Below are 16,694 nucleotides of genomic sequence, written 5' to 3' on the forward strand. Positions count from 1 at the left end.
GCTAACAAACCAGAGTCACCCATACCTGTGATTGGTTGACAGGCCACACTGGAGGGTTTTAGTCTCTGTGTTTGGGGAGCAGCTTCTGTGTTCCCCGTGCTTTGGTCCCCCAACACCAACATTTGTTGTTTTTGAAGCCTGGGAGAACATCTTAAAAATAATATAGCAGGGGCTGGAGAGGTGGCTCAGTGGTTAGGGGCACTGGCTGCTCTTCCAGCTGATTCTATATCTGTGAAAACTTGACCATTATATTGTTTCTTCTTTTTATTTTATTTTATTTTATTTTATTTTATGTGAGGAGAGAGAGAGAGAGAGAGAGAGCATACTTGTGCCTCAGCTTGCGTATCTGAAGGTCAGAGGACACCTGTGGGAGTTGGTCCTCTCTTTCCATTACATGGGTCCAGGGGAGTGAGCTCAGGTCATCAGAACTTTGCAGAAAACATCATCACCCAGCCCTACCACATATTTTAAAATCTTATGTCTATGGGTGTTTTTGCCTGGGTGTATGTCCGTGTACCATGTGAGCGCAGTGCTTATGTAGGCCGGAAGAGGGCGCCAGATGCCCTGGAACTGGAGTTACAGTTGTGACCACAGATACAGGGACTTGAACCCAGGACTTCTGGAAGAGCAGCCAGTGCCCTTAACCACTGAGCCACCTCTCTGGCTCCTGCTATATTATTTTTTAAAGATTCCCTCCCAGGTCTCAAGGAAAAAAAAAATACCAAAGACCCCTCCCTCACTGCTCATCTTCCATGATAGGCTACAGCTCACCTAAGGTAAGAGACAAAAGAATTCTTTCCTCTTATAAAAAGGGGTATTTTGTGGGAGAAGGAATGACTCTAGGTAAGGCTTCTCTCTGCCCTAGGAGGTGGGTGTGAGGCTGTTGTGAATTCTCTCTACTTCTGAGCTCGCTGGCTGGGAGCTGACAGCTGTGCTGGCAGGCTCCGGGTGGAAAGTACCTGCTGTTTCCAGGAATGTCTAAGTTTCTGTTTCCTAGAATGGGATTGTTCCAAGCCCCGCCCTCCCAGCGCCGGTGAGCAGAACAGCATCTTTCTCTGGGGCAGGAGCCCAGTTCTCCAACAGACTCCCTATTCATGGTCTGTGAACCTAGGCTCCGAGCCAGGTCAAAGACACAAACCCTAATGAGATATGCAGCTCTCCCCGGGGAACTCCTGGTCTAGAGGAGGAGAAGTGGGTGGGCAGAGCGGACAGGAGGGAGGACAGAAGCCCGTGTGACTCAGCCTTCTGGAGAGGCCGCCTCCCAACTGAGGGAAACTCCTCGGTTAACTTCTGAAGTCCTTGTGGGAAAGCAGGAAGGTAGCCAGGGAGCTCACTGTAGCCTGGGCTGGCAGGACCAAGAAATGGGGGGGGGGGGGGGGGGGGGAGGGGCCTGTGTGCTCGGCAAAGGCCTCAGGCAGGTCATAGAAGTAGCACCTTCCCAATACCCTTCAGAAAGAAACCCTGCCTTCCTGAACAGCAGAGTGGGTGAGGTGGGGAGACTCTGACAGAAACCTCTCTCTAAGGCCGTGAATGGCAGCTGTCATGAGGGGCAAAGAATATACTGGATTTGGAGCTTCCGAAAGCCAGTGGCTTCGCTCTGTCTGACTTGAGTTACAGATTCCAGACAGGAGATATAATTAATTACGTTCAGAATTCAGACTCTAGGCCTACACCCAAACACCAGCTCCAACAGTGCATAATCCTGTGTGGTGGGAGAGACAGCTTGGGGTTTAAAAACACTTGTTGCTCTTGCAGAGGACCTGAGCTGGATTCGAACCCAGCACCTGCATGCCAGCTCACAGTCACTTTTAACTCCAAGTCAGGGGATCCAACGACCTTTTTTGACCTCCACAGGCACCAGGCTCGAGTGTGGTGTGCACCAGGCTCGTGTGTAGTGTGCACTAGACTCATGTGTGATACACACATAAACATGCAGACAAAACATTCATAGGCAGAAAATAAAATAAATAAATCTTTTTTTTTAAATGGTTTTTAAAGCCAACTTGTCACTACCTAAAATTACCTGGCATAGTGCTTTGAATGAGAAATGTCACCCATAGGCCCAAGTATTTGAATATTTGGTCCCCGGTTGATGACACTATTCGGGGAAGTGATATGGCCTCTCTGGAGGAATTATGTCACTGAGGGTGGGTGTTGATCGTTTGGAGATTTGCTCCACTTCCAATTTGCTCTGCTCCCTTTAGGGATAGAGATGTGATCTCTCGATTTCCTGCTCTGACAACCTGCTGCCGCTCCTCATCCACCATCACAGACTCTCCCTCTAGAGCCACAAGCCAGACAAACACTCCCCTCCTCTAAGGTGCTTCTGGTTGTGGTGTTTTATCGCAGCAACAGGGAAGACACCAGGGAAGAAAGTTACTTACATAAGGTTGCCCTGTGGGCATGCCGGGGTAGGGGTAGGGGAGGAGGGATCGGCTTGACTGTTGATCTAAGAGAGTCCAGCCCGGAGGGCAGCACCAGTCCCTGGGCAGGCGGTCTTGACCTGTATGAGAGTTGGCTGAGCATAAGCCTGCCTGGCACCAATGAGCAGAACAGCTCTGGTTTCCAGCTGTGAAAAGTCCTTTGGTTAAAGATGACTTCCCTCACCGCTGGACTGTGATCTGGAATTCTGAGCCAAGTAAAACCCTTTCTTTTGGTTAGGGTGCTCATAACATCGACCAAAATGAAGCTAAGACCCTTGGGAAAGAGCTCTGTTCTCTTTCAATCCCAGTTTCCCCATTCATCAAATGGAAAGTGGAAGTATAAAATATCAGACTGTTTATAGCTCAGAATGAGGATCAAAGACGACACACGGGAACCACTTCACAAGGTTCCTGCTCACACTCGCACTCTACAAATGCAGCTCTTACACACACGACTATACTATTAACACTGTTAGGAGCTGAGCTTTGCCCAGCCGTCCTTTAGTCCCCCCGACACACACATACACACACACACACACACACACACACACACACACCAGATATTGATGTGAACAAAACAGATACAGAAAGGCAGCTTTACTCATGTGTTATTGGGTTATTTGCATATCATAAAGCAGGAAGGGTTTAATGTGGCTCCTGGTTTGAGGGCACAGTCTGTCAGAGCAGGGAAAGCAGGGATGAGAGGCAGTCAGGGAGCAGAGAGAGATGCATGCTGGTCTCCTTTATGCAGTGTGGGACCCCAGCCCTCGAGATGGTTCTACACACAGTGAGGGGGGGTCTTCCCACTGCAGTTAACCTAACCTAGAACTCCCTCACCCACAGACATGCCTAGATGTTTGCCCAGATATTAGTCGTGATTCTAGGGGCTGTTAAAATGTCAGTCAATATTAACCATAACATACATTAAGGAAAAGTATTTTATATATATTCATTATTTTTATATTCAGCAAAAAAAAAAAAATGTTTCTAGAACCGTAAACCACCCACTCCACCCAATGATCACCCCATCCCCCGACCCTCGCCCATCAAGGTCTCCAAAACACACAAAGTCCAAAACGGTCGCAATCTTTATCCTGATCCCAGCCTCGGACACAGGCGCTGTGGGTCTGGAGGGACTCAGTGTCTGGGGCCTCACGCCTCCAGCCGCTGCTGCACCAGGTGAGCGTAAACATCCTGCTCGTCCCTGAGCTGGTCACGGTCCACCAGCTGTCCCTGCTTGAGCACCAGAACTCGGTCAGCATTCTGGACCGTGTGCATTCTGTGGGCAATCACCAGTATCGTCCTGTCCCCCTGCAATCTCCAGGCCTGTAGCTGCAGAGGACAGATCACAAGTCTCAGAAAGACAAAGAATGGGACACAGCAACCGGGCCATACCTGTGATTCAGGCTAAAGGAGGTCTGGGCTGTGCAGGGGGGTCTCAGCACCCTTCTCCATGGCTGGACTGCTGTCACAGGGAAAGGCAGCTACAGAGGACCAGACACCTCTCTCTCTCTCTCTCTCTCTCTCTCTCTCTCTCTCTCTCTCTCTCTCTCTCTCTCTCTCACTCACGAACCCAGAGAGGGCTGCCTGCCTGAGGAAAACCATCCACCCTAACAGTGGCGGGCACCACCCCATGCACTGGGTCCTGGACCATATTAAAAAAAGAGAGAGAAAGAGGGAGCCAGTCGAGAACCAGTGTTCCCACTCTCGGCTTCTCCATCCACCGAGATGGAGTCCAAACCACACACGATTCCGCAGCCATGCCATCCCTGCCATGATGGCTTGGGCTCTCAACCCGTGAGCCAAAATAACCCGGTTCCAAATTCCATTTGTCAGGTATTTGGTCCAGCAACACAAGAAACCGTTACAATTCACGGCCCTGGCAAGTTGCAGACATTCTCCCCGTCGGTGGGACATCAGCTCTGCCCAGCTCTACGGCACCTGACCCTACAAACATATCCCTTAGATTCCACTGTCCCCTGCCGTCCCATGCTGGTACTCACAGCCTGCTCACACTGAGCGTCCAGGGCGCTGGTAGCCTCATCCAGGATGAGGACCCGTGGGTTCCGCACAAGGGCCCGGGCAATGGCCAGACGTTGTTTCTGTCCCACAGCTAACTGGCCCCCTTTCTCCCCGATTTCTGAGGAAATCAGAGAAAAATCCCCTCCTGAGACACACGTCATCAGAAAACACCCCTCCCCGCAGGAATGGACAATGTATTCCCCCTTCTGCTTCTGTCAGCCAATCAGGAGGTAGGAAAGCCTGGCTGGGGCGGGGAAAGGGAGCTGGAGGTGGAGAAGAATGAAAAGTGGGAACCGAGGAAGGAGCAACGGGGATACAAGCGGCACTCCAAGAATAAGTTCCATTATCCGGTGTGCGCGTGCATGTGCGTGGGTGTGGGCGCGTGTGCGGGGCAGAGATTATTCCTAGTCTGGTTTTTGTTTTGTTTTTTTTTCCTCTAAAAAAAGATAGATTCCAGAGATCAAACTCAGGTCTTCATGTTTGCAATGATTCACTGTATCGGATGAGCTCTCCCCTAGCCCGGTTTTCTCCTGACCCTTCCGGGGTGGGCTGGGGAACCTGTGAGTACCTGTGTTTATTCCGTTAGCCATTTCCCCTATGAAGTCGTCTGCACAGGCCGCCTGGGCCGCTGCCATCACTTGAGCGTCCTCACAGTCCCTCAGACCGTAGGCAATATTTTCCTTGACAGAACCGGAGAACAGCACAGGCTCCTGCCCCACCAGAACCACCTGTGCAGAGCGGACAGGAACAACGAACTGGTACCTCCGTCTGTCCCTCCACTTCTTTCCTCAGGATGGACCCCAGCCTTCCTTCCCAGGGGCTGCTCCATCTCCCCTTCACGCTTGCTCCTCTCTCCTGTCCCTCCCTCTCTGTCGCCCCTCCTACCTGGCGGTGCAGGTAGTGATGGTCATACTCCGTCAGGGGCTGGCCATCCAGCAGCAGCTTGCCCCTGGTGGGCTGGTAGAGGTTCTGCAGCAGAGCCGCTATGGTGCTCTTTCCTGACCCATTGGGTCCCACCAACGCTGTCACCTCTCCAGGACGCAGGGTGAACGTCAGGCCCTAGGAAAAATGAAAGAGTTGAGGGCAGCTTCCTAGAGAAACTGATGTCCAGGCTGACTACCACAGCAGAGAGAGGTCCAGACCCAATGGGGTCTCCCTCAGATACCTGGAGCACAGGCTTCTCTGGGCGACTGGGGTATGAAAAGGAGACATCTTGGAATTCCACGCGCCCCTCGAGCCTGGGAGGGGCCAGGGTCCCAGGCTGGGGAAGATTTGGCTTTCTGTCCATGTAGGAAAAAACCTTTTCGGCGGCACCCACGTTGCTCAGCATATCGCCATACATGTATACAAGGTTCTGGAAAATAGGAACCGACACGTCAGGAAGCCGGGTCCCTCACTCAGCTCCTCACACACTCTACCCACGCCCTGATCTCAGCTCAGCTGTCTCTCCTCTCCTGATCCTTATCCAAAAACAAACAAACAAACAAACAAACACCCTCTACCCTTTAATGAATGATTTAGATGAAACTCAGGGAGGGAACGTTGGAGTGATTGTTTTAGTTAGGAGTGGAGGGCTCTGTCTCTGTTCATTTGAAACAGTTCTGGCTACTTAGCCCAGGCTAACCCTAAATGTCACATCTTTCCTCAAGGTTACAGTGTGACAGGATTACAGACATGTGCCACTGTCTCCAAAGTAACTTTGGCGGATTTTTAAAGATGAAGAAATATCTCGCTGGGCAGTGGTGGTGCACGCCTTTAATTCCAGCACTTGGGAGGCAGAGGCAGGTGGATTTCTGAGTCCCAGAACAGCCTGGTCTACAGAGTGAGTTCCAGGACAGCCCGGGCTATACAGAGAAACCCTGACTTGAAAAGAAGAAGAAGAAGAAGAAGAAGAAGAAGAAGAAGAAGAAGAAGAAGAAGAAGAAGAAGAAGAAGAGGAAGAGGAAGAGGAAGAGGAAGAGGAAGAGGAAGAGGAAGAGGAAGAAATATCTATGTTCTGATTTGCACCTGAAAAGCTATGAAGTCTACACAGCGTGTCAAGATCACAGCTTTTGCTCACTGCTCTGCACTCTGTGTGCCTAGTGTCATCTTGCTGGAGACAGGGAATCCTTTATAAAGCAGTCAACACAGCCAGCTCGACTTTGAAATCATCAGAGAGCTTGACACAGCTCATGAAAGATGGTAAAGAAGCAACCAGGAAAATTATGGTCAATGCCCAAAGCAAAGTAACTTATTTTTTTTTGAAGTGAACAAATAGAAAGAAATAGTTAAATACCTTTTCTAATCAAAGTATACTACTGGGTACCCCAACAGTGGATGAAATTAAGTCTCTAGATTGATGTATTCAAGTTATAAGGGCGGCACTATTTTACAACCCTGATAATTTAACAAATGTTGGCATGAAGCATCAAAGACAGACACCAACACCAAGAGAGGCAGATATGTTGTGTCCCCTGAGAAAGAACACAGCTATAAACAGAAAGAGGGAAGCACTAGATCTTAAAGTTTCCAGATTCATCTACCAGTGGATAGGAAACAGTCATGTTTAGTACTGGAATAATACTACAAAATAATACTACAAATTAGAATACACAGAACCCAGGCCATAGGAAAGAGCCCAGGACAAAAATATCCATTCCTTCAACGAATAGCAAGGTGGGAATTTTAAATCTGTAAACACAGAGATTGGAAGAGCATCAACCAATCACAGTGTGTACCAGAGGAGCTCTGAGCACCGAGTGCACTGGGTGAACTTAAGGTATCATTGTTTTTAGTGTGATAGTGGCTCTTGGACTGCATACTTAAGATATCTATATTCTAGAGATGCACACGGAAATATCTACAGATGAGACCATGATATGTTGAATTTGCTTTAAAATAATACGAGGGAACTGAAGGCAGATCAACCACTGCAAGGTGTTGGACTAGGTTAGGATTAAGTTAGATTATGGTTTGGTTTGAGATTGCAGTTAGGGATAAGATTAGTCAGGGTGGGGGTAAGATACCATTATGGCTATTTAGGGTTAGGTTGTTTAGATGAAGTTAGGGTTAGTGTTAATTTACAATGGAGTTCAGCTAGGGTTCAGCTAGGGTTAGAGTTGGTTCTGGCTGGGGTTGGGGGTGGTGTTTGGGTTAAGGTTAAGGTTATGATCATTGTTAAAGCTGATAAAAGTTATCCAAAGATTTATTAGAATAGCCTTTTTAAAAGTATGTTTTAAATTATCCATAAGAAAATTAACTAGGTTTTTGTTGTTGTTGTTGTGGTTTTGGTTTTTTGGTTTGGAGGGTGGTTGTTGTTGTTATTATTGTTAAATAAATAAAGCTTATCGCCCAGAAGCCCAGATCAAAACACAGAGCATCTCATAAGCTCGCCTCACTCACCCGGACATGGTGTCCCACTTCCTCCTGATACAGCAGGAAGGAGAGCAGGCCGCCCCTGGTGACCTCCCCAGCCAGGATCTGCTGCACACCGCAGTTCAGAATCAGCACCTGCATGCCCAAGGCCATCACCTGGACAGAAGAAGAGAGGTGAGCGAGTCCCCAGTCCCTGTGCAGCACTGGTCCCCAAAGCCTCTGTAGTCTGGCTCCTCCTCCTTCCCCTCCCTCCACGGGCCCTCTCTCTGCACCCTGCGCCCTGCACCCTGAGCCCTGCACAGGCCACCTCACCCTCCGTAAGACTAAATACGCGTCTCTTTCCACGTCTCGGCGCCACCACAGTCGTCGACATCGCTCCAGGGTCTCCTTGTAGCGGCCGACTTCCTGCTCCTCGGCCCCAAAGCTTCTCACAGTCTGCAGCCCTCCTACCGCCTCGCGCACCACCTGCCCTGCCTTGGCCACTGCATCCTGGATCTCCTTTAGCAACGCCTGGAAACAGGGGACAGAGGATAACCCAGTTAATGAGGGAGAACGCAACAGGCAGGGGCTTCTCTCCAGCAATTCACTGTTCGTGCCTTTCTTCCCAGAAAGAATATTTTCGGGGTGGAGGGGAGGAAGAAGAGGTGCTGGGGAGATGGCTCCGTGGGTAAAGTGCTTGCCCCAGTGTATGTCACACACACTCACAGAGTACGTGTGCACTTCACACACACCCTTGCCCCCAGTGTGTCTCACACACTCACAGACCACAGGAAGTAGGGAATGAATGTGAACAGCTGAGCTCTCACTGTTAAGCACTGTGGGACATGTGTGCTATTCTGTTTAACTTTCATTGGAAGTGAATTCTTGCACCTCATGTCAGATGAAGAAAGAGACAGAGAAGTTAAGAAAGATGGAGATCTGGCTGTGGTGGCCCAGCTGTTCAGAGAGCCTGTGGCTCTTCCAGATGCCCAGGGTGCGATCCCCAGCACACAAACCACGCTGCACAGACACCTGTAACTGCAACTCCAGAGAATCAGGGGCTGTCTTCTGGCCTCTGTGGACACACACACACATACACACACATGCACACATGCACGCAGACACAGACGCAAATAAATGTGTAAATAAAATATATCTTTAAGTTTTAAAAAGGTGAAGCTATAATTCAAAACGGATCAAAGTCCTAAATGTAAAAATTAAAACTATAAAAACTCTTTTTACACAGATTTATTTTATTCGTGTGTGTGTGTGTGTGTGTGTGTGCGTGTGTACACATGAGTGCAGGTGCCTCTGAGTACAGAAAAGGCCACTGGATAGCTGGCCTATGGGTGCTGGAGGCAAATACCAGTCCTCAGCAAGACCAGTAAGGGCTCTGAACCACTGAGCCATCTCTCCAGCCCCAATTAACTAGATTTGACAATGATTTCTTGTTTATTGGACACCAAAAGTGCAGACAACAAAGACTGATAGGAACTGTCCACATGCAGATAGGACCCTGTCCACATGCATACAGGACCCTGTCCACAGTGAAAAAGCCGTCAAGGTCATGGCCATCTTTGTAAATCACACATCAGCTAAAGCAGCTGCTGTTCCGGGATGGCAGCTGACCTGAGTCGCCCCTATTTCACACAAGACTGTGTTGCCTCAGGAAGGCTGGGCTTAGCAGATCCTTTGCCTCCGAGCATAACCGTTATCTGCTCAGAGTTAACCACAAGTCCCAGCTGCAAAGTGTGGGTGCCATCTTAAGACCCGTGTTCTGGGTTGAGCCGTTTCAGACTTGTGGTGAGTCTGCCAGTGTCTCAAGGCCAACATAACCACAAATTAACGATTCTGGGACACCGTGACACTGAGCACAGCCTGACTGTGTGTGCAGAAACACATCACAGCAGCCCCTCGGAATTCCCCCTGTGATCAGCTTCTCTGCCATCTCTGCTGCAGCCATACTCGGTGTCGCTAATCAGCCCTCTCCTGATGCCTTCTCCTGTCTTGGTGAATTCCTTCAGAGCCCGTGTGTCACTAGCCTACCCATGCTGTCCCCAGCATGTCAGCTAACATCCAAGATACATGCAGAATACATTTTTTAAAATATAGTCTTAAAATATATAGACTATCTTTTAAAAACAGAACTTTAAAAAAAAATGGGCAAAGGAATTTCTCTTAGCCAAAAGGGCCAAAGAGTAACAAAAAGCATTGGATGGACATGTGTCAAATCTCCCATAAGCACATGAAAATGCACCTAACATCATTAATGGTTAGAAAAATGCATATAGAAGCCACAATAACCCACTGCACCAGATCATGTTGCAGGGAATAATGGCTTTTATTAAAATTAAAAAATAAAATAGCCAGGCAGTGGTGGTGCATGCCTTTAATCCCAGCACTAAGGAGGCAGAGGCAGGAGGATTTCTGAGTTCAAGACCAGCCTGGTCTACACAGAGAAACCCTGTCTCGAAAAATAAAATAAAATAAAATAAAATAAAATAAAATAAAATAAAATAAAATAAAATAAAATAACAAGTTTGGGGGAAAATGTGGGGAAGTCAGAAGGGTTGTGCTCAGAACTGTGGCCCAAAGTGAGCAATATGGTGCTTCACATCTGTGTGTTTTTCTACAAGAGAAAGCCAGAGGTGGAACTAATATCCAGCCTCAGGACTCTCTTTCACACACACACACACACACACACACACGCACACACACATCCAGTTATGTATGCTGAGGGTAAAGGGGAAACTTTCTAGGGCTGGAGAGATGCCTCAGTGGGTAAGAACACTGGCTGCTCTTCCAGAGGACCTGGGTTCCATTCCCAGCACCCACATGGTGGCTCACAACTGTCTCTAACTCCAGTTCCAGGGGATCTGGCGCCCTCTACTGGCCTCCTCAGGCACTGCACACAGATGATGTACATGCATGCAAGAAAAACACCCATACACATAAAATAAAAACAAGTATAAACCTCCAAGATGTCCTTCACTCTGATTCACAGTCGTTTGTGGGAAGGGCATAGACAGTCTCTGAGAAGCTCATGAGAAGGCAGAAAGACGCCTCGCTCACCTGCCTCTCCGCCACAGCTAACACATGAATCACTTATAGATCCAGTGGGCCACCAACCTCGTCAACTCAAATGTCCATCAGTGAATGACTGAACTAAGAAAATGTGGTGCAAGCGTGTGATAAACTGTAGGGGCTAAAAAGAGGTGTTCTGTCTGTCTGTCTACCTATTTATCTGTCTGTTGATCTATCTATCCATCTATCTACCTATCTACTTATTTGTCTGTCTGTCTATCTATCTATCTACCCATCCATCCATCCTTCCATCCATCCATCCATTTATCCACCTATCTACTTATTTATCTGTCTGTCTGTCTACCTATTAATCTGTCTGTTGATCTATCCATCCATCTATCTATCTATCTATCTATCTACTTACCTACCTACTTATTTCTCTCATTCCCTCTCTCTCTCTAGCTATCTACCTACCTATCCATCTACCTATCTACCTACATACCTATCTACTTATTTATCTGTCTGTCTGTCTATCTGTCTATCATCTGTCTATCTATCTCTCATCCTGGGATTTGCAGGTGGAAATCAGCCTTCTCTCAGGGCACTGTGACATGCACACATACCTGATGGCGGGGGCTGTACACCTTCTCAGCTGCTATTGTGAGGGGCAGGTCCAGAAGAGAGAGGAAGGTGAGTCGGGGCGACACCTGGAGCATGAAGAAGTAGAATCCCACCACCTTCACCAGGCTCCGCAGGAGGACATTGGCATTGAAAGGGAGCCAGTTGCTCATCTTGGAGGTGTCAGAGTTCAGCCGAGAGCTCAGTTCCCCTGGGGAGGATAGAGAGGATGATGGAAACCCACTCACTGCAGAAACCCAAAAACTCCCTCTGGGTCTTCTTGCTGACTCATCCCCTCAGCCTTTACACAGAGACTGGGCTAGACCTCTACCCTGTTCTAAAAGAAAACTTCCAGGCTCCAGCAGGGAAGCAGACAGGAAAGTAACAGAGGACTCCAGGAAAAGCCAGAGGGCCCGAGACCCAGATGCCAGGTTCACCTGTCTTGGTCTCCTGGAAGAACCCAAGGTCTTGGCGCAACAGAGATGAGAAAAGCTGCTCCCGTATCCGAAGGTTGATCCTGGACATGGTGAAGGTGAAGGCGCCTCCTCGGCAGCCTGCAGACAGGGAACTGGGAGTGGGGCAGAGGGGGGACAGGCAAAGGAAGGGCAAGGTGGGAAGAGAGATGGAGCGGAGGGGGAGGGAAGAGATTGGGGGAAGTAGACGAGGCAAAAGGGAAAAGAGAGAGTGGTGAGAATATACAAATAAACCATTGGGAAGGGTAGGCACGGGAGCTAGGTGTGGGATTAGTCTCACAACCCGGCCTACAAATCCCCGTGTGCTCAAGGTCACTGGCCAGGTGTGCTTCCAAAAGAAGCAGCAGTAAGTCCCTCCCTCCCGTTCTGTGGACACCCCCAGTCACCAATCTCATCTTTAATCCTTGGGAGAGCCTATTAAATCAGCCAAATTCTTACAATAAAAACTTAAAGACGTAGTTTCTAACTGTATAAAAGCAGGTGTTTTACAAACTATGGGTTTCAAATGCAAAGTCAGTTACCACATCGGATAAGCAGACATAAAATGGTGGGCTTCAGGTAGGCACAGTAAGAATGAAAAGGAGCCACTGGTGGAAGGAATGTGGGGTGTGTGTGTGTGTGTGTGTGTGTGTGGTTTGCGTGAGGGTGCACATGAACATCCAGGAATACTGCTCTGTATGTGAGCATGTGTATGTACATGTATGTGTGCATGTGTGTACATGTATATGTGCATGTGTGTGCATTTGTATACATGTGTGCATGTGTGTACATGTATGTGTGTACATGTGTGTACATGTATGTGTGCATTTGTGTGTGCGTGTGTTTATGTGTGTGAATGTGTACATGTGTGGTGTGTTCAAAGGCTGACATCAGATGCCTTCCTAGATCACTCTCCATCTTATTTTTTGAAGACCGAGTCTCCCACTGACCCTAGAGCCCACCATTTCTGCTAGGTTGGCCACGCACTATCGCTGTGAGATCCACCTGTGTTCACCCCACACCCTGAGACTCACAGTGCCCCAGGTCCCTGTGTTTGCACAGTAAGCACATAATTCACTGAGCTAGCTCCCTAATCCAGGAGAGACAGTTCTGAAAGCAGGAGACAGCAGGATGCTTGCTGCCTGGGCATGAGGCGGAGACCCAGAGTGCAGTACTAAGGTTTGCGGATGGGGACAGGAAGGGGGCATCTTTAGGAAGGACCAGGAGGGACTGTGATGAACTGAGGTTCCAAGCACACAATGTGGGAGGTGAGGGTCCCTAACAGCGGCAGTGTCCCTGGAACAACTGGGTTTATAAAACAGAGCTAAGTGTGAAAGCGCATCTGAGAATCACGCGCCATGATGACCTGAGTTAGTGCAGAAGGAGGAATATTTTTAAGAAATCAAAATGCACTGTGTGGGCCATCTCAGGCGATAAAGGCACTTGCCACCATGCCTGTGCTGACCTGAGTTCCATCTCTGCACCCCACACACTTAAGGACAGGGCTGACTCCAGCAAGTAGTCCTAGGACCTCTAGTGCACATGCCTACCCTTATCCACCAAAGAAAGACAGAGTGCATAGTTTAGAACAGAACATACAAAAGAACAGGCCAGACTTAAGGATCTACAACAGGAAAATGCTCCAAAGAAGACAGAGTAGATCTGAAGGTAGAGGGGAGGTTCACAGATGCTAATTGCAGAAAGATCAGTATGAACCACAATAGCCAGAGCTACAGAGATACCAAAGAGAGACCAACCCTGAAACGCAAATCAGCAAAACTAGAATGGAGGAGGGGGTGGGGGGATAGGTCTTCTCATCCTAGTCAAAACCCAGCCAAACCATCCCTTTTTATTTGTTTACTTGAGACTGCAGGCTCCTGGGTCTGTATAAAAAGAGTCAAAGGCAGACCAGAGAGATGACTCAGAGGTTGAGTGCTGCTCTTCCTAGAGGTCCTGAGTTCAATTCCCAGCGACCGCCTGGTGGCTCACGGCCATCTTTACTGGGATCTGATGCCCTCTTCTGACATGCAGGTGTACATGCATGCCTTGTGCAAAATAAAGTGAAAATGGAGGGCCCCTGTCCAGTCGTGTCTCTACTACAGGGACCTGAAGTCAATCATCCTCTCACCTCCCAACAGAGAACAGGCACATGAAAAAGATGGCGCTCGCAAAGGCGTCGGGGTCGAAATCACCTCCCAGGATGTCAATCACACGACCAGAATAGTGAGGGATTAATGTCTCCCCTGAAAGAGCAAGAAAGATAAGGAGGCTGCGCCCTGGCCAGGCCCTTCTCCCACCTCCCTCTCACGGCGGTCTCTCCCTCTCACCCAGCACAGCCATCACAAGGAAGAAGAAGGCAGCTATGAGGAAAGGCAGGTCCGGCCTGGACAGCTTCAGCAACCGCATCATGAGTGTTCTGTTGTTCTCCTGGTCTGGTTCCTTCTCCTGGGCTCCAGCAGGGCTCAGCACAGCCCACACGGCCCAGCTCAGCGCGGCGGCCCCATAGCCAGCCAGCAGCCAGCCCCAAGAGGCAGAAGCGACTCTGACTGCTGAGGTGCTCACGGTGCCTCCCATCAGAGCTCTCAGCGAGAAAAACAGGGGGGTGGCCAGGCAGAGCAAGGGCAGAAGGGTCCCCACAAGTCCCAGCAGCCCTCCCACTTTTAGCAGTCCCCACAGCACTCCAAGTCTCAGGGTACCCTCTAGCCATAGTCCGGGCAGCCCCTGGGGAAGCAGATTTCCCAGAGATCCTTGTAGCAACCCAAGTAAAGCCATGTCCGCCAGCAGCAGAGAGGCCCAGGGCTTCAGGTAGGGCAGCGCCATGGTGGGGTCTGCGGAAAAAGGAGAAATTAGGGCTGTGGAGCTCCAACCCTGGTCACGGGCCTCCTGCCCCAAATCCACACTGAGGCTTCTTGCTCACCGGAAAGGTCCCCTCCTAGTCAAGTCTTCCCTAGGATTGATGCCATGCTGCCTGTCTGAAGGAGCAGGGAAGGCCACACAATTCTAACACAGACACACACACACACACACAGACACACACACACCACGGGGTGGGGGGAGGCGGTCCGCTGCCACCGCGTCTGTCTCCCTGAAGCTTGTTGGTGTTAGTTAGCCAAGAAGACTCAATCCCCAGACACACATCTCTTATTCCCCGGGTCCTTAGAGTCAGGAGACCCGGTACAGGGGCGGGATGTGAGTGAGTTCATTAGCGGTAGAGGGCTTGGGGCAGGAGGTTCCGAGCAGAGGCACTGGGCCGACGGCGCCCAACAGAAGACCGGGGACAGAGCAAGGGAGTGGAGCAGAGGAATTTGGGCAAGGGGTGAGAGTCAGGGGACCTGGGACATTGGGTGGGGCAGGGGCAAGGAGCAGAGGACACCGGGCAAGAGGGAGCGGCAGAAGAACCAAGACAAGGGACAAGGAATGGGGACACCAAGGATTTGGGAATGGACCACACTCCTGCTAACGCTCAGGTTCTATCCAAAAGAACTTACCTGCGGCTGCGGAGCGGCAGCTCAGGAGAGCTTCTAAAACCTGCTTCTTCCCAAACTGGATCTCCTGGGTGCGCAGGGAGCGCGTCTGTCCCGTGGCTTTCGCTTTCACTTCACTGCCGTGGTCGCGGCGCTGCGCACAGCCGCCAGCAGATGGCGTCGGTCAATCTGAGGGTGGGGTGAATGTCCCAGGTCCCTAAGGAGGCTCGCCCTCCAGGGCTGCTACTAGCAAAACTCTGAGGGTCTGAGATGCTTCGAAAAGAGGGGAAAATTGCATTTCTCCGACCTCCGAGCATATTTTAAGAAGCGCCCATTTAACTGGGAATATAGTTCAGAGATAGAGAAAAATTGCCTGAGCCCAAGGTTTGCTGTCCAGTAGGTTTGAGGAAGAGGAAAGTGTAGGAGGAGTATAGGAGAAGGAGAAAGGCGGAGGGAAGAGAATGGTCATGGAGGGAGGGGGAGGAGAGGGACGAAAATGGAGGAGGGAGTGACTTTAGGTCCCCTCCCAGTCAGCGGGCCACACAGGAGTCCCACCTCGAATCACTTTGAAAAAAAAAGAGGGAGACGAGGGAAGGAAGGAGGGGGGAAGAGAAGAGATGGTTAAGGGTTTGTTTGTTTGTTTCCAGGCAAGCTCAAGAATTGGGGTCTGGGGTAAAACTAGGGCTTACAAGACGGCCTCAGCTTCTATCACCAGGCCCAAGGTTCACCTTCAGATTTTGAACCCAGAAGGCTCGGGCCCTTTGTCCTCAGACTTTCTTCCCAACACAACCACACCTGGGGTGAGAATCCTGGGTCAGTGCCAGAGCCTGCTGCTTGTGAGGTAGTCAGGGAAAGCTGTAGGCTAACACCATCAAAGGGGAATTTCAGTCCTACCCGACCTCCTCCCCAGAGCCCGGTTTATTGCAGAAATCGCCCTCTCTGGGCTCAAGAGAAGAGCCCTCACAGAACATGATGAGTTGCCAGGTTCCATTCTCAGAGATGAAAATAGTGTCTTTGCTACTCATCACCAGAGCAGCCCCTCCACCAGAGCGCCACAAGCAGAAATGACTGGACGGGCTGAAACTCTCTATAAAGGAAAAAATCCCCTTAGAAATGCCGGTGTGACTACCGGTGAGTCACTTGAAGTTTAAATGTTGGGGGCGGCGTCAAAGCATGCGTATCTGCTCAGGCTTTAGGACCGCCCCTGCTGGAGACCGATCCCATCAGGCTGTTCTGGCTCTCAGAGTCCTCTAACCCCTGACCTGGTTCTTAAACACTCCTGCGCTGAGCACTGTTGAGCTGAGCACTCCTGAGCTGAGCACTCCTGCCCTGCACTTACGCAAGGCTCAGGGATTCCC

At 49.9% G+C, this 16,694-nt stretch overlaps 1 protein-coding gene across 1 annotated transcript; it reads right to left on the reverse strand.

Annotated features, from left to right (window-relative positions):
- Positions 1-3,005: 3,005 nt before the first annotated feature.
- Positions 3,006-15,487, reverse strand: Tap2 (transporter 2, ATP binding cassette subfamily B member). Its single transcript, XM_028786489.1, has 12 exons — positions 15,361-15,487; positions 14,200-14,700; positions 14,001-14,115; positions 11,858-11,988; positions 11,426-11,631; positions 8,112-8,309; positions 7,827-7,955; positions 5,611-5,799; positions 5,331-5,504; positions 5,014-5,173; positions 4,427-4,563; positions 3,006-3,755 (listed from the first exon to the last, which is right to left on the reverse strand). The coding sequence occupies exons 2-12, from the start codon at positions 14,690-14,692 to the stop codon at positions 3,576-3,578; spliced, it is 2,112 nt and encodes a 703-aa protein (XP_028642322.1). The 5' UTR covers positions 14,693-14,700; positions 15,361-15,487; the 3' UTR covers positions 3,006-3,575.
- Positions 15,488-16,694: the final 1,207 nt, after the last annotated feature.

Source organism: Grammomys surdaster, unplaced genomic scaffold (genome assembly GCF_004785775.1).
Source record: "Grammomys surdaster isolate TR1022 unplaced genomic scaffold, NIH_TR_1.0 125504, whole genome shotgun sequence".
Classification (NCBI taxonomy): Eukaryota; Metazoa; Chordata; class Mammalia; order Rodentia; family Muridae; genus Grammomys; species Grammomys surdaster.